The sequence below is a fragment of the Trachinotus anak genome, unplaced genomic scaffold (genome assembly GCF_046630095.1).
Source record: "Trachinotus anak isolate AG129_WGS33_773 ecotype Australia unplaced genomic scaffold, CSIRO_AGI_Tana_v1 ptg000023l, whole genome shotgun sequence".
Taxonomy (NCBI): Eukaryota; Metazoa; Chordata; class Actinopteri; order Carangiformes; family Carangidae; genus Trachinotus; species Trachinotus anak.
Genome location: NW_027273874.1, coordinates 3,564,139 through 3,580,600, shown reverse-complemented (window position 1 = coordinate 3,580,600; position 16,462 = coordinate 3,564,139). Strand labels below are relative to the sequence as shown.

Here is a 16,462-nt window from a genome sequence, read left to right as displayed (position 1 = left end):
GGATGAGGCAGGCAAACAGCGCAGTATAAAGAATACTGCACAACACATTCGATAGTTGTTGCAATAAAAAGGTATAAAAAACGAGAAATAAGAAAAATAGTCTGTTTTTTTTTTTTTTTTTTCCGTTCCTGATAAAATATGTGCAACGTTCGCGGGACGTTCCCTAACGGTTGCCCTCGGAACGTTCGCGACGGGACCCAGCGAACATTCTCGAACCCCCAGCGAACATTCTCGAACCCCCAGCGAACTTTCTCGAACCCGAAGCGAACTTTCTCGAACCCGAAGCGAACTTTCTCGAACCCGAAGCGAACTTTCGCGGAACATTCTCGAAGCCGAAAAGAGTGAGCTGGGTAAAATACCCTATATTTGAAATGATGAAGTTCAAAGGCATTATTACTGTGAATGAATGAATGAATGAATGATGGTCATGCGTTTTATATTGTCAGCGCCATAATTCATCTCCGTACTTATCAATGCATTCATAGATTGATGGTTTGTTTATATTTAACAATGAAGCACTACCACTCTGATCATACTCTTTCCCTCATTGACCCCGGAGGAGACAGTGAACGGTCATCAAAAGCGAAAAGCATGTGAAGTGAATCAAGTCTTTTCGCCCGCTTCGCGCTCAGGAAAGAATATCACCGACTCTTCATCGTGGTTAGCGAGACCATACACTTTAGAAACACATTTCTCAAGTCAGAAACTATAGAAATGATCCCTGAAAGTATAGTCTTAACCTCACAACTGCAATGCCCGACTACTAGTATGACGATCCAGTCCGTCACTGTCATGGTTCTCCCACCACCTACTGTAAAAAACGCGTATTTATTGCGAAAACCATTACAAGTAGATTACCTTTGGACAATACGAGATAAAGACCACTGTGTAAATTTGTTCGCCATGTTTAAAAACATTTTAAAACGGGTAATTATAACTATTTCGGCTTTTGAACATGTGTTCACACACTTTTATCCCCAAAATACAAAACACAACCTACATATGGCAGCTGACTTAACAACATTATATTAACGGTAAAATAAGGTAAAATAGTCTTTATTAAGTATACCCACAATGCTCTTCGGTGTCACGGCCCTCCTCCGTTATCTCTGATTGGTTGCTGTGATCCCGTCAGGCAGCGTGGTAGCTTCAATTGCTAACAACAACTGATGTGTAACTCTTATTTTGAAAGCCCAAACGTTATAGAAACCTGACGACATGTGTATTTACTGGACGCAGATATCACATAATATAAAATATCGGGGGTTAGAGATAATGTCACTAAGGAAGAGACGAAAAAATTACAATTTAACGTTAAAAATGTTTACTAGCAACAGGCAACGTGTGCGCCAATTTCTTTGCTTCCGACCAGAAACGGGACTATACGATAGTTCCCGTACATGACCAAATATTTTCAAAACGTTTTACGTTCAGTAATCCGGCCACATGGAAAAGTGAATCATGTACCATGGCCTAACTCAAGTACAGATTTGATTTTAGGAATAAAATATTTTGGGAGTAATTTACAATAATTAACAATAATCTACAAAAATTATCTGACTCCCACTCACTGGATTGTATCGGTCTTGCACCGCCCCCTTCTGGAAAATAATAATAACTTCTCACATTACAGGTTATTGTAAATGCACCAACTAAGCAATGAAAACTACAAATCAGACGATTTATTTCGGTCTGTCAAGACATTTGGTTCGTTAATTGACTAATTTGATTTAATTAATTCTCCTTTTGCCCCCCGAACCTTCCGTTTGTTTACTCTGACGTCATACGTATGCGACGCTCACATGTTACCCCTGGAATCGACTCCCGTCTCTGCTCAGGTATGAGTGTTTCTGCTTCTCCTGCCTTTTGATCAATTACATGCTGCTTTCAATATAATATTTACTACATTGACAACAGTTAGCTCTACGATTGCGATACTAGTATGACTTTTTTTGCTACACACACACACACACACACACACACACACACGGACAAGCTTGATTTACTCAAACTTATTTTCTATACAAAACTAGAGAAATATCTTGACTTTTACAGAATAAAATAACGTGTTTCTAATTTATTTATTTTCAGGTGATGCATCTGAGGTCAGTAGATACACATGAGTGCAGTAGACTGAAATGGCACGTGTTACCTCAGAAGTGAGTGACATGCAGATGAATGGAGTTTCAGAGGTGATGGATCTGCTTCACATAGATGTGGAGGCTGATGTGATGGAAGACAAACCTGGGAGAGAAGATGCACTGCATTCAGTAAGTTCTTTTCCGCTAAGTTTACATGTGAAATACAGACTACTATAAGATAATTATTTGCTTTGTTAATTCTGGTAAATGTGACCCATTGGGCTTATAAGATATTTTAAAAGCCTTTAAAACAAGATCAAAAATCCATTGTCACAAACTTCGAACCAAGCTGTTTTTCTGATGCGTTGTAGCTTTCCTCAAAATGCTCGATCATAACGATGCTTTCTGTTCTTCTGCTGGTATTTTGTTCAATAAAAAGAGGAATGTGTTGAGGAAGCAGCGAAACTGGGAGCGGCAACTCGCTGCGAAGAAGAGCAAAAGGAAAGAAGAGAAGCAGCGGAGGAAACTAAACCGGGAGCAGGGGTCAGGTAAAGAACTAGCGGAAATAATTAAACAGTAATTTTGTTATTTAGAGAGGTTGGAGTGGACGTTACATTTCTTTGCCTTCTTCTATAATCATACCACCTGTCTTTCCTGTGTTCTTTGTCACGCAGGTGCAGGTGTTGACAGTCCTCAGTTTACCAAACGGGTCATGAAGGCGATCACCAAAGAGCGTTTAGCTGAGGCCCAGTCCACAGGGCCCAGACTCTGTGTTGATCTGAGTATGACTGACTGCATGTCTGACAAGGCAGGTGTCTGAGGAGAAGCCCCAAAACAGCATCGTCACTCTCAAATAGCTGCTTTAAAAAAAAAACAACAACAAAAAAACACACAAAGCACAATACAGCTGGTTTTGTTTCACGCAGCGGCTGGACTAGTTTCCAAAGAGAGATATTTATGTGCGCATCCGTTCACCTGCCTTTTTTTGGTGTATGCTTTTCTGGTTCAGGAGATAAGCCGGCTGGCTGGTCAGTTAAGAAGGCTGTACGGGTCGAACAAGAAGGCTGCTCGACCGTTCCACCTGTTCCTGACGGACCTGAGAGAGGACAGCCGTCTCTACAGAGAGTGCATACGAATGAACGACGGCTTCCTCAACTACATGGTGAGTGATGGTGTTGTAATTCCATCCTAAATTCACTGAGAAAATGTTTTTATGTTTTAATGATGTTTGGCTTCTCATAGTTCTATGCTAAACCCGATAACAAAGCCTTGGAACAATTTTGCTAAACTATGGAATAAATTTCATGTATTCCATATGTTGTTGGTTAATTATATTGTGAGCATGGTAAAATGCAAAAATAAGACTTTAAGGCCTATAGTTGGACGTTCATTAATTATAGGACCCTCACAAGCTTACTGTAACCCTAGTGGTTCCACTGACTCCCTCTGCAATCTGGACCTGGAATATATTTTATATTGAACAATAGTCTCGGACTGTTTCCATTTTACATCCCTCTCGTCTGCTTATTTCAGATGGACATAACGGAGGAAAGCTGTCTGGACCTTTTTCCTACAGAAACTGTCATCTACCTCTCTCCAGATGCTGAAGAAGGTTGGAAGGATTTGAATTAATTGAACTTAAAAGTCAGTTTTGTTTGTTTGTGCAGGGATGATGGAAATTTCAGTAAGGGTGAATTTTGTCGATGTAACTTTTTTTGTAGTTGAAATGCATCCTTTGGCCAGCAGAGGGAGCCACCTGACCACTCTCACTTATCCAAAAACAAAATTACTGCTGTTACTGCCATTATTATTAATATTACTACTAATAGTGATAAAGTTGTTTGTAAAGTTCTTTAATTATTTAAATCATGTTTCATCATACTTAATTATTACTGCCAGTATAATAAGAATCTTTTTTGAGTTTTTTAAAATAAAAACATATGCAAAACAGAGAAAAGCGATGTAGTGCTATATATGTATTCATATTTGCATGTTCAGTGTTTTTGCCTGTTTCATTCTCTAAGATACTAGAAAAAAAATCTTCTTTCATTTCAGCTTTGGAAACAGTGGATGCCGACAAGGTGTACGTCCTCGGTGGCCTCGTGGATGAAAGCATCCAGAAGGTGATGTACATATATAATAACTGAGCAACACAGACATCACAATCAGAGAATTCAGTATGACTGAGAAGATGTTCTTTTCACTTTTCAGTGCACAATCCACCCTTATTTCTGTTCAGGTCCAATAAAATCCAGTATCTTTTGTTGGTGATGCAATGCTATCACTGCAGTCAGTGTCAGTGATCAGTGTTTGTATGTATGTAATAAATGTGTTGATTAGCGCCATCTCTCCTCTGCAGAAGCTGAGTTTCTCACGGGCCAGAGAACTAAGTGTCTGCACGGCGAGGCTGCCCATAGATGAGCACATGGTGAAGAAGAACAATCCCAAAAATTTCCACTCAAAGATCCTGGCAGTTAATCAAGGTTGGCAACGATAGCTGCGTCTTTTCCTCACCTCTTTTGTTTGTTATCAATGAAATCTCTCTCTCTTTCTTTGCATCCACAGTGTTTGACATCTTGTTGACTTTCTGTGACACGGGCAGCTGGACTGAAGCCCTGCAGGCGTGGTTTCCCCAGGGGAAGGGTTATATTGTTGCACCCGATGATTCCTCACCACCTCCCGCAACACAGACATTGAATTAATGGCATTGTTTTCATTTCAGACGCTCATTTGGATGGAAAATAAGAGAAAAAGACTGTACATGTTAATTACCTGAGGGGAGCTGAAACACTGAGAAGTGCCTGCTGAGAAAAGACAGTAAACTTTTGTCCAACGTGTCCTGGTGATTTTTTTTTTTTCTCTGAAACCAAATAATGTCATGGAGATGATCGTTAACTCTCATCCGGCTTCAGGAACAAAACAGAGAAGCGTTTGTGACACTTTCTCAGGAGTCATTTTTGTTGAGTTCAGTAACAGTGAAACATAATTTTGAAATAAAATGAAAATCAAATCAATGTGTCACGTTTTTGGAAAGTTTTAACCTTTTGAAACATGTTCATCTTTTGAAAAAAAAAAAAAGTTAAAATAATTTGGAAGATTTGGAAGACTATTTATCTAATCAGTCTTTGTACATAAAATCCTACTATAAATTTATCTTAGTTTTGTGTGTTTCGACATTAACACAGTCACATAGCAGAGAAAAAATAAATGTTACCCCTGCAGATGATCCAAGTGTGAGTCAGTCAGCAAAAAGTGTTTTCCTTCCAATTAAGTGAGTCACTGTAAACTGTGGGAGAGGGGGGTCTGCATGTTGTTAGAAATGTACTGTAACTCCTCTGTCTTATCTTTTTACAGTTAACAGGATGACAGGCTGTGTTGTTGCACTTTTAGATATCTTTTTGATGTCCAGTTATTTTTTAAAGGGTTTTGGCTCCTGTTTAAGTACATTCGGACTTCCTCTAGGCCGAGCCATCTTTGTGGCTTGTTGGCAGAGAACATCTCTGCAGCAACTTAATCAAATGCAGTGTTTAATATATTCTTTCAGCTTGATCAATATATTCTTTCAGCTTGATCAAGTCTGTCTGTTGTTTTATGCATATTCATACATATGCATATTCATACAGTTTTAATAATCTTAAAATTAGCTTCTAAAAACCACTGAATTACCCTATTGTCACTGTTGAGGCTGCTCTTCATCATCAGACTAGATTGCTGCAATGAATGAACCATCTCCTTCAAAATCCTCGATTTAACATATGCTGACAGAGCCTAAGTATTTATGCACTCAAAGCATAGAACAGCCTCCCTGCTGATATGAATAGATTTTGCTTTTTTTTTTTACTCAACTAGTATGTGTGTGTTGTTGTCTGGATGCAGGATTTAACTTTGAGATGGGATTGTGCGCCACAAACACCAGTACATAAACATAGGATTATGAGTGCCTGGGGTAAAATGCTCTATATAGCAACCCTTTACTCCTGTGAGGGATTCAAACACATCTTCAAGGAGGTTTCCCAATCACCACAAATTGGAGGGAGTTTGGTCTGGCTGTTGATTCTGACAATATTTGCGAGATAATAAAACAGTAACACTGATGATGTCATGATTAAAATATCTATAGAAAAAAATGTCCCGTGGGAAGATTTCCTCCATCCTCATCAGCAGTGAGGACTGTAAGCTGGGCTGCTCTCTGTGTTTAGTGGAACAGATAATTTTTCTCCTGCTGCACTGGACATTTTCAATAGGATAAAAAAAAAAAAAAAAATCCACTTTTTTTTTTCACTTGACAGCTCCGCTACTCCCTGACATTATTTCTTAGGAGGTCCAAACATTTTTGTGTGTAATAAATGTTAAATGAATTATAACAGTTGATTAAATGTATCAGTTACAATACATAATAACAGCACTTAGTTAACACTGGTCTCACTTCCCCTTGGCTCTTCACACAGACGTCAGGGAGTGATTTTGTAAATATCTGGGAGAGAGCCCAGACATTTCTGCTTGTTAGCCTCATGGAAACAAACCCCTCGTAAAGTAGACAGTAGAGAAGAACATCACTTTTTTATGCTTTTTGGCATATGCTCTGGAATCCAGACTGCTTTATCAGCAACTAGTGCTACTGCACATACTGTATGTTTTATGTTATGCATTGTTACAACCAGAAAAATATTGCAGTTTGGATTAAAACAGTTAAAAAAAACATGCAGAAAATGACAGTGGTTACAGGGAGAGCTTCTGACCTTGCAGTAGTCTACTTTAAAGTCCCTGCTTATGGAAATTGCTGTTTCCAGTTACTGTACAGTGAGTATGTGTCTGTGCCACCTCCTCACACTGAGTGGCCAAGAAACTCACAATGTGCTTATTATGAATGAGAAGCACTACCAAAGAAATGTTTGTGAAAGAGCACCTTTCAAAGCAGAATTTATCTGCCTGATGTAACGTTAACCAAAGAGATTCACTGTGTGCCAACAGGTTTACAATGTTGAGTCACTTACAACTCCTGCAGTCTATAAAGTCTGTATTTTGTCTGTGACCTGAGTTTGTTGAATTTCATGCACTACTGATAACGCTGTGCCTGTCCGGACAGGTACGACAAACTTTAGGGGAATAAACATGTCAGTCAGTGCACACACTCATGACAGGATTTGACTTTTCTTTTGAGGCATAAAATGCTCAGATTATAGGTGGGTACTTGTTGACCTTTGAATATGAGGAGAAATATATTGATGACTGATAACTGGGAATGACAGGTGGCAATTATATCTAGAAATCTTCCACCTTGCAGCTGATCCACATTCAGGCCCTCAGAATTAGAGAAACAGCACTTCATGGCAAACGGACAAAAATGTGGATGATTGCTGCACGTAATCCAGATTTTAAGTTACATTGTCACTTGGTTGTGTAGTAAGTTTTAGCATACAGCTTACTTTATGTATTTTTTAGCCATGCTGCCAGTGTGGGTCCACCACTTTGGTTCACTAGTGCCACCATGAGGTTTATATCTGTGGTTTCGAGTGAAATGCATCAGCATCTATTGGTTGGATTTCAATAAACTTTGGTTCACACATTCATGACTGTGTGTTGTGTTTTTCACTTGGGCTGCAGGACTAACTTGTGGGGACAATAAAGTTGAAGCTGAAGTGAATTACAGTTTAGCCGCACAGATGTCAACTGTCCATCATACATTTTAAAACAGGACTTCACATCCGAAGGCAGCAGCAAAGACTGAATGCTTGAAATGACACGTTTTACTTTTTAAGCATATTTTTATTAAATGTCTGATCTTCAGTATAAAGTAGTTCTTTCTAAGGTAAGACCTTAATGAGGAACTTAGTTAAGCAAATGATTGTTTGTTGCTATTTATGAAGCTTCATCAAGAGAAAAGATTTACATTTCAGGTCACGCCTCACTTTTTACAAACACAATCCCTTATGCACACAGAGTCTTCCAACATTTTAACATTACAGCTGGTTGCTAACTTTCCATTCAAATATAATGACACACTTTTCAGAATCAGTAGTTTTGAGAAAATTAACATAACATATTTAGTGAAAAAAAATAAATGGAGAAGACAAAAAGAAATAGAAAGACAAAAAGCAATGACACCAGAAACCAGAAAAGACATAAGGAGTAAAAAGAAATACACACATAGGTTGAATATAATGTCTTATTTTTTAAAGTAAAACAGCATGGCTCATTGTTGCAGCAAGGAACTGCGGTCAGCAAGTCTTTTGCAACAGACTTAATTTATGCTCGATTCTTGGGAAGTGAACTTCCCTGCTGATGCAACTGTTTCTCAAGAACAAAGTGGATCAGCTTCTTCACCCAGGAGGACCGAGGGTTCAGACAGACCTTCTCTCCACTAGCCAGTCCAGCTCTGATTAAAGAGATACATCACAGTTAGAGCCATAGCAAAGATTTTAGAAACACTAAGGTTATGGGTTCCCAGAATACCTTCACCCATACAATTTTCTCAGGATTGTTCACATTTGCTATTAGACTTTATGTCAAATCTTGCTATATTATTGAGGTGATAATAGGCCAATTTAAATGTAGGTCTGGCTCCATAACTACACTAAGATACACCCAGGTTAGTGGTCTTTAATGTTATGAAGCAAAGGAAGCAGAGCACTGACTTTTAATTGCTCTTCTTTGGGTCCGAAAACAATTATTTCTTCCTTTCTCAACATTTTCTTACTCTATCATGTGTTATCAACACAGTAACATATTAAAATTACAGCACAAGCAATTTCTTGGTTCTTCAACATATCAAACGATTGATTTGTTCAACACGGTTGCTCAGAGATTGTATGGGGCCATGGGTGATTTTTTAAAATATAAATCTGTGCATCATCTGCATAAACATGGCATGATATTTTGTTGTTTTCCATTAATAGCAAGTGGGAGTCTAGGGGACCTCTATGACATTTGATAAATTATCATTGTCTTGCCTTCCAAACCAGCACCCAGTCCCACACAGTTTTCTAGTCTGTTCTGCTGTTGTTTGTGGGAAACAAACACAAATGCAAATGCAGCACTGAGATTCAACAATAATAAGACTGACATTTTGCAACTGTCTGCATTTGAGTAGATGTAATCATAGTCTTTTCCCCAATGCCAGAATATAATTCAGATGGAAAAAGACACAATGTCTTTATTTTAGAATATTTTTTGGCTAGTGAAATTTAGATACTGACTGAAAAAAATATCACCCATATAAAAAAAAAAAATCATGTGTAATTTACATGTAATTGTAGAATGTAAACTAATCCTCAGTTAAATCCCCCAAACTCACAGTATGAGGACAAATTCTTATATAATAAACATCAGTCGAGATTCTATTCACACTCGACAGTTGTTCATGGTGTAGACCATTTCCTGTGTAATTGATGAGCCCATTCCTAATCATTTATCACAAAGGCGAGAATCCAAAAGCTGAAATGAAAAACCTGAATTTAGGTTGATGGACCTTTAAGTCCTGTAAGTTTGTTAAAACCTCCATTTTGCTGGGAAAGTTAAAAAAGATGAAATGATGTTTACAAACCGGAGATCAGCTCAATATGATCTTTACGATCTGTTCTCTCCTTTTGTTTTAATAGTTCTTTGTAGTTCTTCTCACACAACCTTTGCAATTACTCCCCTGTTAAATACACCTTTTCATCATTCATGGGACATGGCTGACAGATGTTGTTTGTATTGGCACCTCCAGACAAAATTGTGAAACAAGTGCTTTCATACTGAGGTTTTATTGGTGACACATGATTGGACTAAATAAGCAAACTGAAGGTGTAACCTTTAGTTTTGGGGAATTGTGATGGCTATTTCTCTGATTCTTATCTTATCTTTTTTCACATCATTAAGACTGTCAATGATTAATCTGTTTGCCTTTGTATGACGAGTTCACTTACATTACTTCTGTGTCTGGGCAGTGAGGTCCTTCGGGGACGAGCTTGATGCTCCTCAGATTGTCTGGAGGGATGATTCTCGACTCCACCTGAAGGCACCGGCAGTGTGTGTTGAAGTCCCTGTTGATCGGCGGCATCCCTGTCATCAACAGACACGTGGTCAGATTTGGCCAGTTTAAATGAACTTATCACTTTGGCTGCTCTTCTGCGGCAGAGTTTTCATAAATAACTTGTGAAAATAAACTTTGTTTTATTTTGAAAGTCGGAACATGCAGATGTTTTCACTTTCTTTCAGATCAAAAGAAAATAGCTCTGCTCTTCTCCTTCTATCAGCTTAGTAATGAACCTTGGCAGAGGCTTTCACTTGACTTTTACTTGACTTTAACCAGCCAATTGTCAATATTTTCATGAGGTCAGGAGTTCACCCTCTGACAACAAATGCAATGTTACTGCAACCTTTTGTTCAGTTTTACTGGGAACTCTGCTCATTACTTTGCTAACTTCTGCTTAATATGCTGACAAGTCATATTATTGCAATAAACATTTCCCCATTTTCTCATCCGGTCATCTTCCTGCTCACTACAAGTTAAATACTCAACGCCACTATGAGGTAACAGTTATGCTCTCTGTTCTTACTACACACTGGAAAGTCTTGCAGAGATTCAGTCAGTGATCATCATTCAAATGAACTCCATGTACATAAAAATGCTTTAATCATGTTATTGCATGTTAACTATTTTGTGCATTGGTCTCAATGGGTCCATCAGTGGATCGATTTTTCAGTCTATTAAATTATCTAATTATTCAAACCAGTGAACTTCTTTTTAAACTTTAGTCAAAATCTAAAAGTTTACAAAGGCAGTGAATTTGTCTGGCCCAATTACAAAAAGTGCATATAAAATTATACACATGTAGATGTTTTACTTACCTTTGGTTAAACCGTTCCTCTGTCTTTTAATGTGTTTGCATATTTACAAGAAATCACAAAAACATTTCACCTCTGCCATGTGTTTTTCTACATCCCATGCAGCCACTACTTTCCATTTTATTTCATTACCTACAGTAAACATTTTTACACGTAATCCATGTCTGCATTTATATTTGCACAAGTTCCCTTATTGCCATGTAGCACAATAACACATTTCACGAACAGCTGCGCTATCGTGGAATAAAAGCTGAAATGATCTTCACATGATGAAACAGAAGCAAGTTTCAGTTCCTGCGATAGATTTTCATGTTGTGGTGAAATGAAAAGAAACAAACAAGTGGCTACCTGAAATGTGGAAAAACACTCTCGCAATTCAAATGTCAAGAGTTTCATTCTTGATATAAAATTCTCACATATTGGAGTTTCATCTGATGCTGCAGAACAGTGGTGGATCACTCACTGGTTTACCTTGATTTTAAAAGCATGTTTAATGTCCAAGGAAAGCCAGATCAAGGGCAACTGGACTTGGTTATAGATAGTGATTTTTTTCAGTTCGGACCGACTGGTGAGGAGATCCAGGCATTTAGCCTCTGTGGGTTTGTTATCAAGGCCATTGATGGTTTGTGCTACTGGTTGTGTAACAAATGTTGATGACAGTCTTTGCTGGAGTCACTTAAGACCCATTACATTCACACTTGGCCTCAGGTGACTCCTACGATGACTGTCAATAACACTTATCTGTCATTACACAAGCAGGAGCACCACTCAAGTACCATCAATAGCCTTGATAACGACCCCACAGAGGCTAAATACAGGCAGTCAGTCAGAACTGAAGAAGAGAGATGAAACATCACTAAGTATCTACAACCAAGTCCAGTTGCCCGCGGTTCAAATCCTTTTGGAAAACCATGACCTGGATGACGGAGAATCTGCAGAGATTTTTAATGAAAGTACAACAGCTGTTTCCAGATACAGTATCTATCTCAAATAGCTTCAGATTCCCAGCATCCCTTTTCAGAGACCCTCATCCAACTTTCATTCCAAGTTTCTGAGGTGTCCTTTCCAGTCAGTCTCAGAAACATGTAGTCCCACAGAAACACTGTGTGGCGGCGTAGCTCTTACCGTTAATGACAACGAAGAGGGCCAGAAGTATGAACGGCAGGCAGAGCTTCATCTTGTTAAGGCAGCTAGTTGAGTCTTCGAACACCGTCAGATATCGTACAGCTGTTGTGACAGTTTACGTCCCCCTGCACCCAAGTATTTAAACACACAGTGATCATGTGCTCCTCATCACCTCAGCTGTGGGAGATGTGAGTAAAAAACCCATGTCTGTGTTTGTTGTGTGTGTGTGATGTCAAGGTTTCACTTCGATGCATTCACATGTGCAGCAGGAGATAGTCATGGGATGGCAAGTTCAGGGACAAACCAGAGGCCCCGCTGAGGTTAAGAGACGACATGCTCGCGGTCAGCGGCCACAGAAATGAATCATACAGACGGAGCATGCCTGTGTGGACAGTGGGGCAACAGCTTCATTCCTCATCTGCTCGACGTAGCTCTGCAGAAGAGTTAAACTATTTCTCCCCCTCTCACTGCCAAACAGGAAACTTGGAACGATCATCAGATGCAGTTTTGTAAGGAAGCTCTGTTTTACCGGGGGCTACAGTACATATGATTCTGTGATACAGTGTTTTTGTTGATGGCGGAAGGTTTTATTCCCATGGGCTTGCTCTGACCTTGCTCTGGCCTTCTTACACAGTTTTCTTTATTTTCTATTTACTGTTTGTGGTGAAATTTTGTTTTGTGTTATTCGAGGTAACTATTTATTGATTTGGGGGATATTAAAGCAGCCTTAGTCAATATTTTGCAGCCTAGGCAATGGCTCAAATTATGATATGCACCCACAGAGAATAATCACCAAACTTTGCATTTCCCTCAGCCCTATGGAGCGTTTTAGCATCTGTTGACTCATTGTTTTGGTTTTTGGGCCCTCAGCTTTACTGTTTTGGTTGGTTGGTTGGCTCTAATCGGTGTGGTATTTGGCTGTTTTCAGAAACAAGCTTTGATAGACTACTTGATGCTATCTGCCCAGGACAAAATGACACACAGAAAAAAGTTAGCAACTGGCTGGTGCTGGAGAATTTAGCAGCTAAGGTGCCAGACATCACCCCCAGGAGCTGAGACCAAAGTTAGTTAAAAAGCTAGTGAATATTGGACTTGAATTCATTAGGTGGACATTAGCCTGATTGAAATTAATGCTAATTTTGTTCTGCGTCTGCTGGATGCACTGTTCTGTATATAAGCCACTGTTTGCTAATGCTTACATTAGCCATAAAAACGTTATCAAATATGTCAAATGCATGAGTTTTGTGGCCCCAAGAAACTGATTGTAGTGATAGAGGAATTTTGTTTTGGGCCTATGTCTAACCTGTACAGTACATGTGTTGATGTTTGCTTTCTTACATGGTACCAGGGAGTCTAGCAGATATGCAAGAAGATACTGATTTACGGTTGTCAGGAGTTACTATGTATGGTCAGGCATATTGTTATAACACATGTTACAACCTAAATAAGATCTGTGTTCACGAGTTGCTCTTTGTCAATATCTCCTGAATGCATGTTCGCTGATTATTGACCCGTTGATCAATGATAATAAAATGTTCGACTGAGCTTTGACCTTCCAGTATCTACTATATTATTCCATATCAGTCAAATTCTCCGGCCTCCGATAAGTTACTTACCATCTCTTCAAGAAATCATCCTTACATGTAGCTTTAAGTTTCTGGGACTTTGGAGGTGGTATATTTCCGGGCATATTTTCAGTTTGCAGGGCACTGTGTAAAAATGAGAAAATGAAAAACACTTTTCTTATCATGTGTTTTAATTTAATATTTTTAACCTATCATTCAGTATTAGCTTTAATATTTACATCCTTTCCTATCATTTCAGATTTAATTTACAGTAACAACCATGTTGAATTGGGGTAAGATGAAATTTAAACTGAAAGTTCGTTGTACACACAGTATCAACATCAAGTGATAAATCTATATGATCACATGAATCATCATCAAATTTAGCTCAAAACAAGGGATTTCCAGTAGAAAGTACGTGAAGAACACAATCCCCCATAAACTTTGAATGTTGACAATACAAGTAGTTCTTGGTTTTAACCAATTTCTTGAGACAGAAAATATTTGTTCAAAGGAACTCCCCCTCAGCTCAGTTATGGTTGAAAACAAGATTTGCTTGAAGAGAAACTCCATAATTCAAATAATAGTTATTGTCTCCTCAGTTAATAATTGTTTGGACAGACGTCTGTATCTATGCAGCAAGTGTCCTAATTTGGTGAAACCTTTGAGACAAGAGACAGACAGATAAACAAATAAGCAGACAGAATGAAACCACATCCACTTCTGCAGTGGTAAAAACTCACACCACATTTTCTGTGACAAGGTGCTTTCTGGTTTGACTTGAGTAACATTGCTCCCTTATGATTGAAACCATGTGTCTTCAGACGTTCAGGTCGTGAATGTGGGATAAAAATGGGTCATAATGCAAAGTCCACATGACTGTAAGAAATGAAAATATGTATTACAGAATGACTTGGCAAAATTGCAATTTTTTGAAGAACAAGAGGATATTTAATGGGATTTTTGCTTACCAAAGCACAAAGGACCACAGGACTGTATATACTGTCTATTATCAGGCTGATGAGGAAATTAGTAATAAGTAATAATAAGTAATTACACTGTTTTTGTTTGACAGTATCTGGTTTTTGATGTAGGATGAAGCGTGAACACAACACACCCAAAAAAAAAAAAGGAAATGAAATAACAGAAAATAAGAAAACTGCATCTCTGTTCCAGTAGAAACTAGTTTGTTTGTGTCTATGGAACAAGGGTGTAAGGGTGTGAATGTGATCAGACTGTTCCTGTCCGAGAGAGATTACCACCTAACATCCATCCATCTTCTATACCACTTATCTGAAACCGGGTCGCCGGGGGGCTGGAGCCAATCCCAGCTGGCTTTGGGCAAGGGTGGAGTACACCCAGGTTGACAGTCCATCGCACATAGAGATAAACAACCACACACACACACACCTACAGGCAATTTAGAGTCATCAATTAACCTAATGTGCATGTCTTTGGACTGTGGGAGGAAGCCGGAGAACCCAGAGGGAACGGGGAGAACATGCAAACTCTACAGAGGTGACAGCACTGACCCCTGCACCACCCTGCAACTTCCCAGCAAATTCAGCCTAATTAAACAAAAATATAAAAAATAATGCAGGGCACGTTAAAGCAAGAAAGAAAGAAAAAGTCGGTCTACTACTAATGGGTGGATTGGCACAAATGCTGACCGACATTCATGTTCCTGAGTGGATATTTGTGGACATTTGTGGTTTCAAGTGAAAATTCTTGGACAAGTGAAATTTGGTAGCACATCCTCCTCAGGACTGTAATCACTTAGTTGATCCTCTGACTGCACATCAAGTGTCATCTTCTGGTCTGACTGTTAATCTGTCCAGTATTTTAGTTGACGACTGAACATCCACCAAACTAGTGACATTCCCATCATCAACCTCAGCTGTACTTTGACTTTGTTGCTCATAAGCAAAGGTTAGCTCGGGAACACATCAACCTAAAAGGGTGACCATAGTGAACATTATACCTGGTAATGTTCATATATTCATATTAGCATTATGACTGTGATGCGTGTTAGCATGCTGATAAGCATGATGACCTCCATCATTGAGTCCATCCTCGCCTCCTCCATCACCATCTGGTACGCTGCTGCCACGGAGAGGGACAATAACAGACTGCAGCGTATCATCCACTCTGCTGAGAAGGTGATTGGCTGCAATCTTCCGTCCCTCCAGGACCTGTACGCCTCAAGGACTCTGAGGCGTGCAGGGAAGATTGTAGCTGACTCCTCCCACCCTGGACACAAACTCTTTGAGACACTCCCCTCTGGCAGGAGGCTGCGGTCCTTCAGGACCAAAACCTCTCGCCACAAAAACAGCTTCTTCCCATCTGCTATTAGCCTCATCAACAAGGCTAGAGAGCCCCACTGTCACTGATCCTCCCGATCCCTAATTGCACCAACTACCAGCACAAATTCCTTGTATGTGGAAACATACTTGGTAATAAAACTGATTCTGATTCTGATGTTAGCATTAAGGTAAAAGCGAGGTATAGCCTCAGAGAGCTGCTTGCGTAGCTGTTGTCGCTCATTCTTGTTTAGTTTCTGCCTCCGTCCTTTAGTTTTAACATTGACTCTCATGTCTATAAGTTTTCTGATTATTAAATCATGTGTGCCTACAGCCTCTGTGTTCATGAGTCAGGATGGAGCACACACTTTGATTTTGAGAATAGAATATATACAGTGTAAGTAAGACAAATACAGATGACGGACTGCAGTACATAAATACAGGGGAAATATATGTAGCAAATGCTAAAACAATACAGCCACCTAGAGGAAAGGAAACCACTTCCCTGGCTGCTTTGAACTGAGAACTAGTTATTTCTCAATAATAAAATGCCAAACATCAC

General features: G+C 39.2%; 2 protein-coding genes and 1 non-coding gene across 4 annotated transcripts; 1 reads left to right on the top strand and 2 right to left on the bottom strand.

Annotated features, from left to right (window-relative positions):
• Window positions 1-520: 520 nt before the first annotated feature.
• LOC139607313 (small nucleolar RNA U3) lies at window positions 521-737 on the bottom strand. Its single transcript, XR_011684832.1, has one exon. It is a non-coding gene; the product is annotated as a small nucleolar RNA U3 (small nucleolar RNA).
• Window positions 738-1,689: 952 nt separating this feature from the next.
• trmt10b (tRNA methyltransferase 10B) lies at window positions 1,690-5,091 on the top strand. Of its 2 annotated transcripts, none has more exons than XM_071459041.1 (9): window positions 1,690-1,838; window positions 2,092-2,270; window positions 2,521-2,629; window positions 2,756-2,889; window positions 3,091-3,243; window positions 3,615-3,693; window positions 4,137-4,204; window positions 4,441-4,564; window positions 4,647-5,091. In XM_071459041.1, exons 2-9 carry the CDS (start codon window positions 2,139-2,141, stop codon window positions 4,781-4,783), a joined length of 936 nt encoding a protein of 311 aa, XP_071315142.1. In that variant the 5' UTR covers window positions 1,690-1,838; window positions 2,092-2,138; the 3' UTR covers window positions 4,784-5,091. The 2 variants fall into 2 exon arrangements, with proteins under 2 accessions (XP_071315142.1, XP_071315143.1); XM_071459042.1 differs by lacking the exon at window positions 1,690-1,838 and adding an exon at window positions 1,918-1,940.
• A 2,735-nt stretch (window positions 5,092-7,826) lies between these two features.
• On the bottom strand, window positions 7,827-12,211 carry cxcl19 (chemokine (C-X-C motif) ligand 19). The gene is made up of 3 exons (XM_071459047.1): window positions 12,036-12,211; window positions 9,989-10,124; window positions 7,827-8,457 (listed from the first exon to the last, which is right to left on the bottom strand). Exons 1-3 carry the CDS (start codon window positions 12,085-12,087, stop codon window positions 8,328-8,330), a joined length of 318 nt encoding a protein of 105 aa, XP_071315148.1. The 5' UTR covers window positions 12,088-12,211; the 3' UTR covers window positions 7,827-8,327.
• Between the last annotated feature and the right edge of the window lie 4,251 nt (window positions 12,212-16,462).